This window comes from Raphanus sativus, unplaced genomic scaffold (genome assembly GCF_000801105.2).
Source record: "Raphanus sativus cultivar WK10039 unplaced genomic scaffold, ASM80110v3 Scaffold0103, whole genome shotgun sequence".
Taxonomy (NCBI): Eukaryota; Viridiplantae; Streptophyta; class Magnoliopsida; order Brassicales; family Brassicaceae; genus Raphanus; species Raphanus sativus.
The window spans coordinates 17,685-34,905 of record NW_026615424.1 but is presented as its reverse complement, the minus strand read 5'-3'; the positions used below and the strand labels follow the sequence as shown (position 1 = coordinate 34,905).

General features: G+C 33.0%; 1 protein-coding gene, 1 long non-coding RNA gene and 1 pseudogene across 4 annotated transcripts; 1 reads left to right on the top strand and 2 right to left on the bottom strand.

Moving 5' to 3' along the window:
• Positions 1 to 3,795: 3,795 nt before the first annotated feature.
• LOC130501119 (pre-mRNA splicing factor SR-like 1) lies at positions 3,796 to 6,443 on the bottom strand (annotated as a pseudogene).
• A 4,471-nt stretch (positions 6,444 to 10,914) lies between these two features.
• On the bottom strand, positions 10,915 to 11,879 carry LOC108852326 (uncharacterized). The gene is made up of 2 exons (XR_001949485.2): positions 11,372 to 11,879; positions 10,915 to 11,291 (listed from the first exon to the last, which is right to left on the bottom strand). It is a non-coding gene; the product is annotated as an uncharacterized LOC108852326 (long non-coding RNA).
• On the top strand, positions 11,298 to 16,629 carry LOC108852556 (uncharacterized). 3 transcript variants are annotated; one of them, XR_008939513.1, is made up of 3 exons: positions 11,298 to 11,441; positions 11,897 to 12,042; positions 16,154 to 16,629. XR_008939513.1 is itself a non-coding variant. In XM_018626060.2 (2 exons), exons 1-2 carry the CDS (start codon positions 16,037 to 16,039, stop codon positions 16,423 to 16,425), a joined length of 303 nt encoding a protein of 100 aa, XP_018481562.1. In that variant the 5' UTR covers positions 15,447 to 16,036; the 3' UTR covers positions 16,426 to 16,629. The 3 variants fall into 3 exon arrangements, 1 of the variants encoding a protein (XP_018481562.1); XR_008939512.1 differs by having other exon boundaries at positions 16,130 to 16,629; XM_018626060.2 differs by lacking the exons at positions 11,298 to 11,441; positions 11,897 to 12,042 and adding an exon at positions 15,447 to 16,043 and having other exon boundaries at positions 16,130 to 16,629.
• Positions 16,630 to 17,221: the final 592 nt, after the last annotated feature.

Genomic DNA, 17,221 nt, shown 5'->3' with positions numbered 1-17,221 from the left:
CTAGACCTCCTCAGAATAATCTTGATCCCAATTCTGAAATACTTGCTTAGGCACCTGAATCTCATCATCCACGTGGCGAATATCTCCACCGTAACCAAAGATAGCGTCCACAGCTCATCGTTTATCTCCACCTGAATAATCTGATGGTAACACAACTCATCATCCTCCAGGTTCATGTGCCTTCTAGATCAATTTTGATGATCGAAAGGCAGCCTTGGGGGATTTGAATGAGATCACAAACATAGTAATACGAAGACGATTTGATGTGAGAAAAGTCGTCTTTCGTTTCAAGCTCTAGTTGACTGTTACAGTCTTTCTCAAGTGGACTCTTGTTTTATTCAAATATTATCCAATAATAATATTCTTGGGTTGGCTGTGCGGATTTCTATTCGTTGACTTGCCTTTGAAGGGGATTTCATTTTATTTTTTTGCTTCAAGGGATTTCGTTTTTTATTGACTTTGTCTTACTTTAAAATATCAAGTTATCAACAAAATCTTATTTTAGAAAAAAAAAAGTTTATAAAATCTAACAAAAAATAAAAATCACAAATATATAAAAAGAATTATTGTTGGACGAAATTAAGCTATTGTTATTTAGCTAGAACTATTTTTTACCAAGAGTGTTGCAAAATCATTACATTTCAATATTTTCACAAAAATAGTGACAGTTTCAGAATATGGGATAGATCAGAATGACATTATTAATTAATTGATAATGAGTGGAAGGTGAGCCATATGCTAAATCATAAATTTTCTCTGTTTTGATGATGTTATAATTAAAGATTATTATGTATATTAAGAGTGGCAATTACTCAGCTAACTTCAAATATTGGTTAGCATCTCGCTGGAACAAGACTGACTCAAGGATAGAAGCCATGCTAATACTCCTACTTGGATTTCCTGTTGGTTCTTTTTCCTTTTTTTTTTTTTGGTTTAAGGGTCTTGCCTTTGCTATCTATCTTTTGGTTTGCTTATTGATTGAGCCTAATTCTTTCTTCCCACCATTGTAAGATTAATGGTTCCATGTTCAAGCAGCTTTGGTATATGAAAAACACGAGTAAACATGTATTGTTTCATTCATCTAATCTTCTCCATAATTTTATATATATATATATATATATATATATATTATATGTATATTTATCTATTTATCCTGAAACATCAAACTCTCTAATTATTGCCTGATCCACTTAAATCACTCTTATCAAAGAGATTTATTTCAAGTGCTCTAAAACAAAATACAACTCAACCCAATTCCACAGTATAATAGACATAATTAAAGGTTGTAGTAGATACAAACATTAGAGATCTTCCCCGGAAGGATTATGATGAGTCTTTCTCCGATGAAAGCTGCTTAGCGAGAAGGAGAAGCCCCGCTGTTGTGAAGCCTGACAAGACGGCTGACGCATAAAACGTAGCTAGAAGAGACCCTCTTAGAGACTGCCCAGAAGAAGAACAAAAAACACATGAGACAAAATGTTCAATGTACCAACATTTCAAAACAACAGAAAGTAGTATACTTCACAAACCTTTGCGAGAAGCAATGCATTGTCATTAGCATACTGCAATGAGCTCTCTGGTATGCTTTGGATTCCCTGACTGATTTGCCATGAAAGTATCCTGTACAGTTCAAATACGAACTGTTTTACAGTACTGCTGGTAAGAGAGTTCTCAAAAGTAATAAACAAATCTTCCACAAATACCCAAAGATAAATGAAATGGCAGCTCCGGCGTATGCTTTCTCTGGACTCACAGCAACCTGAAGCTCCCCAAACAAAGAAAAAAATCTCAACTGTAAAAAAGTAGCTTCAATTAAAAAGAGGAGAAATCGTATTAAGTTATTAAGCATTACCTTAAACATCATCATCGTTTTTGAGTTGGATTCATTTGCAGATGATGTATTCGCTCGCAGATAGGACCTCTCCAGTTGTAATCATCGCTTTAGCAATCTGCGGGTTCACGTTCTTATATGCATCGATGATCCATACAGATTGTATTATTAAGTTTGATGAGTCAAGACTGGTTAATCATAATCATAATCATAATCAAACAATCAGTAGAGGAGAATTCCCACACCTTGACCATACTGTCCCATTCCCCTGAACCTCCCTTTTTCCCGCAGAAGAAACAATGTTCATCGAAAGAAGAGTGACTCGTATGCTCTTCCATTAGTCTGCCATGAAAATGCTCAGAGAAGACAACGGAAGAATGATAAAACAGTTTAAAGACATATAGAAACAAGAAGAAATCGTTAATCTTACAATTGAAAATCATGTAAAATCAAATCGTAAAGGAGTTGAATTTCGTGGAACCCAGAAAAAAAAAAAAGTGAAAATTCGATATCAATTGTAGCAAAATTTGAAGCCAATTAATAACACTGGAAGAAGAAAAATTTACCTGAGAGAGATTGAATCCTAAAGGGAAAGGAGATAAACAGTTCGGTTCGTCGGTGAAAACTTTGGACGAAACGACAGTGAACAAATGTTTTTTTTTTTGTTCCTTCTTCTTACAGAGTTAAGTCCCACATCGGTTATCTATACAGAAAATAAGGCCTATAAATATATCTTCCTCTACACACCGAATTGTCTTTGGTGACACCATGAGAATTAAGTGGGACGAGAAGAATAGAACTTATTCTTAACACATTTGTATTTACAAATCTCGTGAGAGTAAGTTCTATTCTTCTCGTTCCGCAAATTCTCATATATTTTTTTTCATACTATTAAAACAAAAACTTTGTTTTCCTCACCTAACATTTTGCAATTTACTTTTAACACTAAACCTAAAATCTTTATCTTTACAATAATAGATAATAATATTTTATGAAATATTTGTCAAATATGTTTATTTTTCTTTAAATAATAACAAAATAATATTGTACAAAAATATTTTGATCAGGTTATAAAAATTGTATAAATATTTAAACTATAGCATTTCAAACACTATGCATATTTCAAAATAGAAAATAAAATATTTATGATTTTTTATATACTGAAGAAAATCTTTTATGGCTTGACCATTGAAGTTCAATTCTATTATGCATAAACTGCTTCAAACCATTGTGTATTTTTTGAATTTGTTGCATCATCATCTTGCTACTATATTTGGATGATATGTTAATTGTAGACAACAACTTTGGATATAGTTAAAGAACCGAAAGAGCAGCCTAGCAAATCTTTTTCCATAAATAATATTTGTGTCCAGCAAAACAGATTCAGGGTACATGTGATAAGTGTACGCCAAACACGTTACAGTTTTATAAGTTTTGAGTCGTTTTCTGATCTAGCTACGTTTAGGCCAACTTTGAAGATTTTAGAACTATTTTATTCCCATAACTGTGCACATGTATTTAGCAATGAATGGAAGAATTGCCACCATCGGATTGAAGCTCATATTTTATACAGGATTGACTCTAGATAAAAAAAATTTTTGATTATTTATGTTGTTTATAAATATTAAAATTAAATGATCAAACTTTATTACTTTTTTTTATAATTTCAATAATTAGTTAACATAAACTATTATTAGTAATATTATACAGATTATTTGACAAGTGATATTAATTGGTACTTATTTTTTTATTTTAGATTTTACTAAAATAAATAAATGTCGGATATCATCGATTAATCAAATTCTAACAATTTTTAAAGACTTTATCGGGTAACTGACACGTAAAACCAAACTTAACATATGTTTTTGCAGCATGATTTTACTAAAAACCAAACTTAACATATGTTTTTGCAGAATAAATAAACAAAAAGTTGTAGAGCTCAAAAACAGAGAGCAAACAACAAGTAATATAAAGTCGGAACAATTCAAGATAAAGATCAATTCTGTAACAAATAGTTTGCTGACAAACAGTAAAGTAAAACAACATGCATCATCCAAGACGAAGCATTTCAAGTCCAGAGTTTATTTTAGTTTCACCTCCAAGTTTGCTTGATTGATCACTTCTTCTGAACTTGAATCCCTCCTTGTTCCATATCCTTCATCCCCGCCTTTCTGACTCTACTAGCATCTCCATATAAATCTTTTAGCTTTGCGAGGTTACTGTTAACAGTCGCAGCTGCTGCTTTATCCTTGTTTCCATAGTCTCTTTTAGGAGTTGGCTCACGCTCAATTTGCACACTCCTGCTTCTGCTTCTATCGTCCTCGTAATCACTGCGTCTGCTTCTACTACTTTCATAGTCACGCCTTGATCTCCTATCATTATCATAATCCCCTCTCCCTTTCCCTTTCCCGGTCTCTCTCCCTCTCCCTGTCTCTGTTCGAATAATAGTCTGGGCTCTGGTGGAAGCACGGTGAGGTGCAGGCTGCCCAAATGAAACAGAGAGGGATGCTTTTACTGATGGTGGACGACGGGCAGTGTCTTCAGAGCCACGTGACATGTCTCCGGTTGAACCAGGATGGTTTTGTTGGTAAATTCATCTTCTCACAGGAACCACCGGAATACGTGGAAACAACAACGTATCAAAGTAATACTGCGCAAAAAAAAAAAAAACAAACAAACGAAATCAGATTCAGGAATTATTAACACACTAAAGCATATGGATAAACGATTCTAAAACATAAACTTGTATGGTCAAATTCTAATGGTGAAATTTACATCAAATGAACTTCCAAAACATCTTCACATTCTTCCCTTCAAATATTAATGGAAAAATGAAGTGAACTCTTCTAGCAGATAATCACAGAACGCTCTTCAGAAACATAGCAAAACAAATAAGACATTAATTATTATTATTATTATTATTATATTATTATTATTATCTTGTACTCACCAGTCTAAGCAGCAGATCACGTACGTAAACACCCCATGGTCGTCGTCCTTCCATTTGATCCTGGCGCAAAGTAAATAAATATATTCAATTATTATTCTTGTAAAGCAGTATACCGAAAAGAATCATACACATCCTAACAAAGGTCCAGAAACACTCTACTATATTGGATCCAAACTCTAATTCATGACCACCTCTGGTTTAGAATACTAACAAGAGCTTCTATACTCTAAAATACATATTAAGGAATTAAAGAAAGAAAAAGATGCTAAACTCACACAGAAACTCTACAAGAATCCAGATATGTATGAACAGGCAAATGCTTTACGGCAGGCATATTTCTTGAGAGCTTGATATCTGTAAAATGCCATTCATAATCGTACGGTAATCTAGGAACATGATAAAGAAAGTTACCTCATCATCATCTTTAATGTATGGTTCATACCATGTCCACAGCGTCTTTGCATATCTTAAATATAGGAATCAGACCTGCAAATATAGTAGTAACACGTGTCAGATCCAAATCAGTGAAACATATAAAAACAGATAAGACAAGGTGTTATGACATTGAAGGAACATCGATACAAAATGCAAGACTATAATAACTTCCAGACCAGTAAACCAAGGAAGCAAACGATTGAAGGGAAGAAAAAAAACTCCACATATATCCTAGAACTTTAAATAGACCACCGGTGGCCAACTAAGAGTGAGATCAGTTGCGTGTTTCAATACTGTTAGTGAGGGAGACAGAGTAGCTCAAATTTAAAAAAAAAAGAGACTCAAACCTTGATTTGAAGAAACTGCTAGCAAAGAATTAATAACGGTGTGAGCAACACAAAGAAAGAAAGAAAGAAAGGCATCCAACTTTTGTTTTTGGAAGTGAAAATCTGTTAGGAAACACACAAAAACAATTACGTGTAGGCTCATCATACCCCTTCAACGGGGGATTAGTTTCAGATGAGGAACCCAAAGATAAGAAGAGGCTCTCTAATTTATTTTACAAGAAACAAAACAGCACACAAGGGTATATAAATAAATACGCACATGTGTTGCTCTCGTTCTTAGCAACTATATATCTTCCAGGGTTAATATAATGCAAGAAGATGGATTAAGAAGATTGACTCACCGCTCTGATATAAGGAGAATCAGTGTGAGTTGAATTTTAGAGGAGACAATACGCTGTGGAGGGACCACGGCAGTTTCCACCCATCCACGGCTAACGATTTCATCAATGATAAGTCTTGAGACCATAAAGCTCTTTGAAATAGTCAGAAGAAACAATGTTCATCGAAAGAAGAGTGACTCGTATGCTCTTCCATTAGTCTGCCATGAAAATGCTCAGAGAAGACAACGGAAGAATGATAAAACAGTTTAAAGACATATAGAAACAAGAAGAAATCGTTAATCTTACAATTGAAAATCATGTAAAATCAAATCGTAAAGGAGTTGAATTTCGTGGAACCCAGAAAAAAAAAAAGTGAAAATTCGATATCAATTGTAGCAAAATTTGAAGCCAATTAATAACACTGGAAGAAGAAAAATTTACCTGAGAGAGATTGAATCCTAAAGGGAAAGGAGATAAACAGTTCGGTTCGTCGGTGAAAACTTTGGACGAAACGACAGTGAACAAATGTTTTTTTTTTTGTTCCTTCTTCTTACAGAGTTAAGTCCCACATCGGTTATCTATACAGAAAATAAGGCCTATAAATATATCTTCCTCTACACACCGAATTGTCTTTGGTGACACCATGGGAATTAAGTGGGACGGGAAGAATAGAACTTATTCTTAACACATTTGTATTTACAAATCTCGTGAGAGTAAGTTCTATTCTTCTCGTTCCGCAAATTCTCATATATTTTTTTTCATACTATTAAAACAAAAACTTTGTTTTCCTCACCTAACATTTTGCAATTTACTTTTAACACTAAACCTAAAATCTTTATCTTTACAATAATAGATAATAATATTTTATGAAATATTTGTCAAATATGTTTATTTTTCTTTAAATAATAACAAAATAATATTGTACAAAAATATTTTGATCAGGTTATAAAAATTGTATAAATATTTAAACTATAGCATTTCAAACACTATGCATATTTCAAAATAGAAAATAAAATATTTATGATTTTTTATATACTGAAGAAAATCTTTTATGGCTTGACCATTGAAGTTCAATTCTATTATGCATAAACTGCTTCAAACCATTGTGTATTTTTTGAATTTGTTGCATCATCATCTTGCTACTATATTTGGATGATATGTTAATTGTAGACAACAACTTTGGATATAGTTAAAGAACCGAAAGAGCAGCCTAGCAAATCTTTTTCCATAAATAATATTTGTGTCCAGCAAAACAGATTCAGGGTACATGTGATAAGTGTACGCCAAACACGTTACAGTTTTATAAGTTTTGAGTCGTTTTCTGATCTAGCTACGTTTAGGCCAACTTTGAAGATTTTAGAACTATTTTATTCCCATAACTGTGCACATGTATTTAGCAATGAATGGAAGAATTGCCACCATCGGATTGAAGCTCATATTTTTATACAGGATTGACTCTAGATAAAAAAATTTTTTTGATTATTTATGTTGTTTATAAATATTAAAATTAAATGATCAAACTTTATTACTTTTTTTTTATAATTTCAATAATTAGTTAACATAAACTATTATTAGTAATATTATACAGATTATTTGACAAGTGATATTAATTGGTACTTATTTTTTTATTTTAGATTTTACTAAAATAAATAAATGTCGGATATCATCGATTAATCAAATTCTAACAATTTTTTAAAGACTTTATCGGGTAACTGACACGTAAAACCAAACTTAAGTTAAATGACTTCCCAGTTAATGTACAGTAAGATATTCTATTTGAAAGAGTGAGAAAATTAAAACCTATAAAAAATAATGAATTATATCTGTGTCTAAAGTTTAGTTAATATGCAACCGGCTTTTGTTTGACTATCTAAAACATGTTTATACAATAAAATCAAATCCAACCAAAAACCGGTATATCGCAGAACCGGTTAGGTAAAGGTCCATATAATTTATATCTTATGTTTATAACAACACTAGTGGTATTCCGGTGCTACGCGCCGGATTTGTATGTTGTGTTCTTACGTGAATCTACGATTCGTTTTTTGTTTTGTGGTTTTAGTAGTAAAAAAATATGTTCAAAACTGCGAAAATGAAAATATGTTGAAAGAAAATAATATTTTTCTAATCTTGTTGATAGTGGTTAACGACCCTAGTGCATTATTTTGTTTAAAGTTGTTTTGTTCAAAGTAGAATAGCATAAGTGGTTGTTACTAATCGATTTAATAAAAATAGAATAAAAAACCGATAATCGTAAAACAATTAATTTAGTTAGAATTTAAACATAGAGTAAAGTTGTTGTTTTATTTAGAAAACATATTTATCTAATCAATTAATAGAATAATTATAAATAATTTAAACTTGTACTAATATATTTAGGTCAAATAATAGAAATATAGAAGAAGTTTCAAATTTTATAAAAAATAAGGGTGAAATCAATTTTTGGTAAAACTATTGGTAAAATTATTGATGATTATATAAATAGATTTTTCAAATTATCATGTTGACTTTTAAAATATAGAGGTGAGAGTTGTATGTGTTGTTGTGTTTCACAAAAAAAAAAGTTTAAAGGAGAGCAATTTTTAACCGTGTGTAGTTTTGTCAATTTTTTTTGGGTCAAAATAGTTTTGTCAATTTGTATATGTATTATCATATAGCAATCTCAGTGGCCTGGTTCCGACCCAACTTATAGCTTCTGTCCCATTTTCTGCTGGACTCGTTCTTGAAATGAAAGATATTCATCAAACTAACCAAATACAAAAAAAAAACATATACACTCCGATATTGAACATATTATTTTCTAAACCCACAGAGATAGCAAAGCATCAAATCCAAATAACATCGTTTTTTAATCACAGAGAGAGAGAAGAGAAACAGTTTCTAATGAGAAAACACCAAAACCACCACAAAGAGCAAGAACAAGATGCAGAATAGAGCCTCCCTCAATGTTCTAGTCTTTTACCGTCTTGTCATCAGCTAGCTGTTTTTGGGAGTAGATGAGAGCAGGGGCGAAGCTACGGTGGCACTCCTGGGTGCAAGTGCACCCATAATGTTTTAAGAATTGTCATGTTACATAGAACATAAATGACTAAATTGGCTCAGTTGGTAGTGGATGCACCCAGTAAATCGTATGGTAAGGTGTTCGATGCACCCACTATAACATTTATTTACATACATAATATATTTTATGAGCATGATGCACCCACTGATTTTTTTCCCTGGCTTCGCCCCTGGATGAGAGCCTGGAAAAGAACCAGTGTTATATGTAACTGCTTAGATTATCAGTTTGCAAACAAAGGATAACAACTATTGGCAAGAACATAAGAAAACACATTAGAAAGGAGATGCAATTTTTTTTGACAAAACCGGAGACAGGAAGAACATAAGAGCTACAAAAAAGTTCAAGAGACTTCCCTAGCAATTCATTCTTTTTAAAAGTCAATAAGTAATTTGTCAATTTTGTTGAACAGGAGGGATGCCTTCTTTCTGCTCACCACAATCCTTGATGTGATCAATAGTGTCAGATTTATGCTGGTGGCCACCACAATGTTTTTGCTCCGACCTGTAGCTTACGTATTTGTTATGGCATGCAAGAGCTAAGGCGGCAAACATGCTAACACGCACGATTACATCCCTGCAAAGATGCAATGATATTGAGGTTCATGAGGATACTTTGGTTCTTGTCGTCTTGAAACTGAACCATCTTCATGTCATCTTCTAAGCGATTCTTCCAGCTCAAGAGCTGAGATTTATCCTCAGGTTGTCTAATCTCGACGTTGTAAGGAAAGAAAGCGGGGACCTCTTCACCTACTTCTTGGAAATTATCTTCAGGTACTAATACCCTTGAGCCAAAAATCAAGACAGGACCAGAGATCTTGTTCAAGGAATCTGGAACAATTTGTAGAATATTTCTGACTCAAGAAGCTCCTCAACGTCGTTTCTGATACAGAGACCACAACTGCGACAACAATTGTGGAACTCCATGGAGTTTGGAAAATACTTGTGAAAAGGTTTGTTTCTTACCTTGTAAAGTGATTGCAGGAAAAGTTTCTCATTCAAGTATAGATTTGTGCTGCGTTTGCTAGAAGCTTAGAAGCCATGACAAAGACAGATGTGAAGCAAACGGACTCAAGAACTTGGAGTTGAATAAAATGTATTTAAGAAGGTATAATTAAGTTATATTTCTAAATCTGTAACAGAACTCGAAGTAGTCGAAGCATTTCTCTAGTGACTTGGAGGAAGACTTGAGCCATCAAAACAGCTGATGTCAGTTTGAAACCGCTGAAAAAACTGAATCTTCACTGAAAATGTCTCAATAAGCGCATCCTGTTAGGCAGGAGTAAATATTAAAATTGAAAAAAAAAATTCGAAAAAGGAGTTAATAGGAGACAGTGGTAATTACCTTCTTGTCAAGGAGAACCTCAGCAGACAGACTTCAACGGTGGTTGTACAGCTGCCAGCTTTCAAATCGGGAAACAGGATGCTGTATTGCGCCATTGCTGAGTTGGTGATTAGCAGGGATTGTTCTTTCTGATTTCGTATATGTAACGCTGTTCATCGTTGAGAGCAAACATATATATAGGTAGAGCTTCCTGGCGGTTACTTTGGAAGATGCTAAGCTTGATTAAAAGCTAGAGAGTGGGAGTAGTGGTATAAGTGTCCTAAATGCTCAGATTTAAGTAGCAAATAATTGTAAACTGCAGATGTTGCATAGTGTGAGTCGTCGTGATCGGCACTGGTCTATTTTCCAAAGTCAGCAAATGATGAAAGCCCTGAGTACTTCTGGGCTTAAACAAAAAAAAATTAGTATAAAGCCCAACGAAAATAAAACAAAGGGTCACGTCGGTTAAAGTCACAAAATCAATTGGAAATCAAAATTATTAACCTGCCACGTGTCATTATTCCCCCTAGGGAGAAAAAAAAGTCTACTTTATTTATTAAGATTTTGTGGACTACAACCTGTCTATAATTCTATACAGAAACGAGTAGATACACATTTGACTCTACACTAACATTTATTGGACTTAAACCTTCAAATGTGTATTATTTATGTATTATAATCAATTAGGGTATTATTTATTGGACTTAAGTCCAATAAACCTTCATATAACATAAATAATACACTAATTAAAAAAATCATAAGCTCAACCATTTTTTTTCAAACAGTCTAATATAAAATCATTCCATGCGTATAGCGAAGAGCCAGATTTCCCTCCAAATAATGTCGATAAAAGATATTATCAGTAATAAAAAGAAAAGAAAGAGAAAATAGAGTTCCCACTCGATCTCTTGTTTAACGCCACGTGTACTTAATATCTAATCGAACGGCTCTCGTCTGAAAGCCATGGGTCCAAAACAGGGCCGTTTAGCGGAAGTTTGCGTGCTAAAACACAGAAAGAAAATGAAAACTGCAAAATTCAAAAAGCTCTTGATCAGAAGCAAACAAAAACCACCTCTGACAATTGATAAAGAAGAAAAAAAACAATACTTTATCTTCGTCTCTGTTTTCTGTCTTCACGAGAGTGACTTTCTCATTTCGTTGTGACTCTTTCCTTCTGGTTAGTTTATTTCCTTTGATAATCAGTTTTTGGTTGTTGAATATGGTTCCGACAACTTAAATCATCATCGTCTGGTTTGATGTTTTTTCTGGGTTTAGTTAATTGTTCTGGAGATTTGATTCTAAACTGCAAAGAGTGATTGTTTGTTTGGCAAGTTAATTATATTGACAAGAATCAATCTGCCTCTGATTTGTTATAAGATTAGGAACTAAAAATACTTCAACTTCCTTTAAAGCAAAACATCAGATTCTATTGCTCAAAAGTTAGCTTCTTTTTGTTGTTGTGGTGATGAATCTGGTCTTCTCTTTCTCTCTTGAATATCTCATAAAGAGTCTTAACTTTTAATATGATTCATTTTCTTCTATTAATGGGAATCAAATGTTTGCTAAATCTGCCAGATTTATAAATCACATTGATCTTTAACAGATTCTTGTTTATTTGTTATCTTATAACAGAGTTATGGTGTGAAATGATGACAGCAGCAGGAGAAGCAAGAGCAGTGTGGCAAAGAACAGCTAACCGTTACTTTGTCCAAGAAGATGCTAAAAGAGCTCCCAAGCTACCAACCTCTTCCCACTCTTCTTCATCATCAACTAAACAGGTTCAAGAGGATTCTGTCTCTTCTCCTTCTGTTTTTTCATCCACAGAACCAATCATCAGCTTTCATGCCTCTGAATTTCTCTAATCTCATCATTATCAGTATATATTTTAGAGGTATCATCCACATGTGTTTCGTGAATCCTGAGAACATATTGAATCAACCAAGAGATTTTGTGTTAGATTATTGTAGTTTTGGGCCTATAAATCAATTATTAGCGTTAATAGAGAACTGATTAACCAAAACAGAGAAAGAAACACTTACAACACTCATCAGCTTTCATGCCTCTGAAATTTTAGTTTGATATAAAAAGGAGAATCTAGCTAAATATACCTTTCACGTGCCGTTTTCTTGAGCAAATTATGAAGCATGAGTAATGTCTTCTTAGCTATATGGTTTTTTTCATGACCACCGTTATTAATGAATGTGACTAACTCTTAAAGATCAGTGTTTCGTGAATCCTGAGAACATATTGAATCAACCAAGAGATTTGGTGTTAGATTATTGTAGTTTTAATAGAGAACTGATTAACCAAAACAGAGAAAGAAACACTTACAATGCGAACTTCAAAATGATTCGATCCTATTTTGGTCAAAATCCAAATCAATCATCATGTTCCAGAATTTACAATGGATTCAAAATAACAAGATATAACTCAATATTTGCTTCTTTGTATTTTACTCTTTAAAATCCTTATAAATCTATTCAAATCCAAATTCAAATCAAATGCTTAATCAAATCCTTACTATTGAATAACACCTAATTTTGAAATCTATTTTAAAATCACAGAACCAATAACAGTGAATTTGAATACAAATTTTAAAATTATAGAACCAATAACACTAGATTTTGCTTGGATTTTCAAATCCATTAAACTGTAAAAACCAATAACACCCCCTGAAACATGATGATTGATTTGGATTTTGACCAAATGATAATTTTACATACTCGAAAGGTCAACAAAGATTAATGTGTTACTTTTCATCAAGATCATCCTTTATAATCTTTTGACTGATACACATTGTTGAGTTTTAACATATTCTGACCAAATCATACTTATATACAAGAAGAAGAAAAACAATCTTTAAATGTGATCCGCTGGTTCGTGTTTTAATAAGCTAAACGTGGTAATTTTCATTTTTACTATAATCAAGATTCACATATCGGCAGGCCTACCTCACAACACATTAAAACACATGCCCAAATTAGATAAAGTCCACGACCACAAGAATTATTAAGACGGCAACCTTCTAGGTCAGAAGGAGAGTTCAGCGGTCCTGGTTAGTAGTGACTACATGTGTATATTAAATGTGCAGCTCAAACGGGAGAAATAGTTTGGTCACTGCATATTGTTAACGAGATACCGTTGCAGCTTCATGATGGTGTCAAAGTAGTTATGTGCGATACTCTAGCTCCTCATTCAACCTCCCATTGAATCTATAAGTTGCCATGAAGGTATCTTCCAATAACACAATTTAAAAACTGCTGATTAAGATCATATTCACACGATGACAACTCTTCCGAACTTTGTTTTTTCACTTCTTATTGTGTCATCTTATTAAATTGAGTTTGTTCTAGAATATGTAACTTTTAGAAACAGAGGGAATATTTTTTAGATGTTGTTAGAACTCAGTTATGATGGATTTTAATAGAATTCAGTATATCTTTTTAACTAAAACAATTCCTACCTTTTTATCAATATTTTTGAAGGATATCGAGAATGGATATATTTTCCATCAAAGTAATTGCATACTTAAATTCCACTACTTGATTCAAATTCCAATTTTCAATAACACTTCCTACATGTGTAGCTCAAACGGGAGAAATAGTTTGGTGACTTGTACAGTTGCACTATATGTGTACGTCAATATTTTGGTGTGTACACACATACATGCACATATATATGTATAAGGCTATGAAGCAGTGTCAAGGAGTCTTGAGTTGACCTTAATACAGTTTAATAAGATTATGAAATTTCTGATGACTTTCATAAACAACCTGCCCGCGATTGTATTACGTAGTAGATTATGTTATCTTGAGGTTTTTTATTGAACTGCGCCATAATTTTTGACACATACGGAATGATTTGAATCATTAAACCCATCATTATTTATTCCTAATAATATTAAGTTAAGAGGAGCTAGGGTCCATTTTCTATAGAACTTAGTTCTATGGTTTTATTATCCCTACTTATGATGAATATATAGTTGCTGACATAAAGGATCTTATTAGAAAATCGTAATTGTTTAACTTCTTATGGATCACATAATAAACTAAAAAGTATCTAATGGACAGAGATTGAGGGGATGATTGGTAATATATGTGAGTGCTCCACACAGCCATAAATTTCTCTAAAGTAATAAAACCAAAATAATCAAGCTTTATTAATAAAATCCAAAGTTACAGCCCAAAATTTTTAAAAGGAAATATATTGACTATAGAAATTAAATTTTCTACAGCTTTTATCAAATGCTTTAAAAAATATTCAAAGTCAAAAAAATAAAACCAAAACAAAAATCTTACAGTCTATTTTTCAAAACAAAAAATCTAAAGCTACAAGCAACAACCAATCAACCCCTAAATCACTTGAAGAAACTTTGCCTTACATAACGTTCTATCACTAGGCGATGCCCACTATTTACATTCTATGTACCTACCTATCAAATCTATTCTAAACCAAATTAACATTTAAAGATATAATTTATATTTTCAAGAACTATAGGTAATTAGTACATGAGAATGACTTTTACTAATATCAACATGTAAGAACTTATTAAAGTTAATTACTAATTAGGAGATATACACTAAGCGTAGACGCTTAACTTTAATTTACTTTCTTATTTTTATATCTAGTTTATAAAAAATATGTATGATCATACCAACAGTATAAATTAAAAAAGAACGATCATCTAACCAAATTTGAAAAAAAAGAGTCTAACAACACCATTAATTAGGACATATATAAAACCTATTATATAATGCGTGATGAGTATAGTGAAGAGCCAGATTTCTCTCCAAATAATCTCGATAAGAAGTATTATCCGTAAAAAAAAAAAAAGAGTTCCCACTCGATTTTTTTGGTTTAACGCCACGTGTGCATAATATCTAATCGAACAGCTCTCTTGTCTGAAAGCAATGGGCAAATCTGTGGAACCCAAAGACTCTGACACGAAACTATGGGTCCTAAAACAGCGTCGTTTAGCGGAAGCTTGCGTACTAAAACACAGAAAAAAAAACGAAAACTGCAAGGATTCAAAAAAGCTCTTAATCAGAAGCAAACAAAAACCACCTCTGACAGTTGAATTTTTTTTAGATAAAAAAGCCTCTATCTTCTTTGTTTTTGGTTACTGTTTTCACGAGAGTGTCTTCTCTATTCGTTGTTACTCTTTCCTTTCCTTCTGGTTAGTTTTATTTCTCATTGAAATTCTGCAAATAATTGTTTTTTCAATGATAAGTTTTCAGTTTTTAGTTGGATGAATATGGTTCCGACAACTTAGATCATCATCGAGTTTGATGTTTTTTTCTTTCTGTGTTTAGTTAATTTATTAGAGGATTTGATTCTAAACTGCAAAGAGTGATTGTTTGGTTGGTAAGTTAAATAATGTTGACAAGAATCAATCTGCCTTTGATTGGTTATTAAGATTAGGAACTAATACTTCAACTTCCTTTAAAGCAAAACATCAGATTCTATTGTTCAAAAAGTTTTGGTGATGGATCTTGTTGTCTTGTAATAAAGATTCCAACTTTGATTATGATAAGGGGCGAACCCAGAATTATTTTTATGTGGGGTCATAGTGTGGGTAAAATTTTGTCAAAAACAAAAATATTAAGAAATGAAGTCACTGAGGGGTTTCGATCCCAGGTTTGCGGGTTCAGCACCAAGCTTCCTAACCAAATACGCTACTGTCAACTATCGATTTTATAATATATTTGTGGTGTCATATGACACCATAACTCTTAACGTGGGTCCGCCACTGATTATGATTCATTGTCTTCTATGAATGGTAATCAAATGTTATCTAATCTGCCTGATTTATGAGTCACATTGATCTTTAATTGATTCTTGTTTATTTGTTATCTAATATAACAGAGTTATGGTGTGAAATGATGGCAGCAGCAGAAGCAAGAGCAGTGTGGCAAAGAACAGCCAACCGTTACTTTGTCCAAGAAGACTCTAAAAGAGCTCCCAAGCTAACAACCTCTTCCCACTCTTCTTCATCATCAACGAAACAGGTTCAAGAAGATCCTGTCTCTTCTCCTCCTCCTGTTGTTCGTCCACAGAACCAACCATCTTCTCCAGGTTTCATGCCTCTGAATATTCCTCTTCTGTTGGGTCATCACATTCAAGAAGATTTGCTCCTGGGATGGACTGTTGGATGGATGTAGTTGATATCTTTGTAGTTCAAAGCGAAGAGGAGAATAGAGAGAGACCTGGAAAGTTTTGTTTTTTTTTCTTTGAAAAATGTAACTCTTCTTGAAATGAGTTTTTTAAGATTTACTTGTATTGTAATGCTGCAGCTTATGGATTTGGTTAAATGAGAGAATGTAATTTGTTGTAAGAATTTTGTTAAATATTGTGTGTTTATAATATCTCAAAGACATCATCATATGAAAAGATCTTTCATGCATGCATGTAAGTGCATCTCCTAACTGAACCCAAAAAGAAGGTGCATCTCCATATTGATCATTTTTTACCGCTCGGTAAAAGGAAAGGTAGAAGTAAATTTTCATTTCCATGTTCACTTAATAACGTGGATCGTCCGGGCCCGATTGGAAAGGTATAAACAAAATATTACCTTGCTAGAAAGCTTCGGGATATTAATACAAAACAATATATTTACGTGAATGGCACCACCTAACCGTAAGCCACAATTGTCATGGATGTTCCCGTGGAAAAAGGAGGACTTTGTGAAGAGCTAAGAAGCCTTGAGAACGGAGAGCGATCGTGATAAGAATAATATGTAAGGAAAATATGGCTATCAAGCTGGTACTTGCATAACAGTTGGAAAAAAAATGTCAAAATCATGCAACCACACAATAATTCTAAGATTCACATAATATGATACTGCAGCGAAGCGAAGCATATATCAGATAAAACGGTTACACACAGGAGGTTCATATATAGTTGGAAATCATATAAACTAAAGCATTAGGAAGCAGAGTATTTTATTTAGTAACAGTA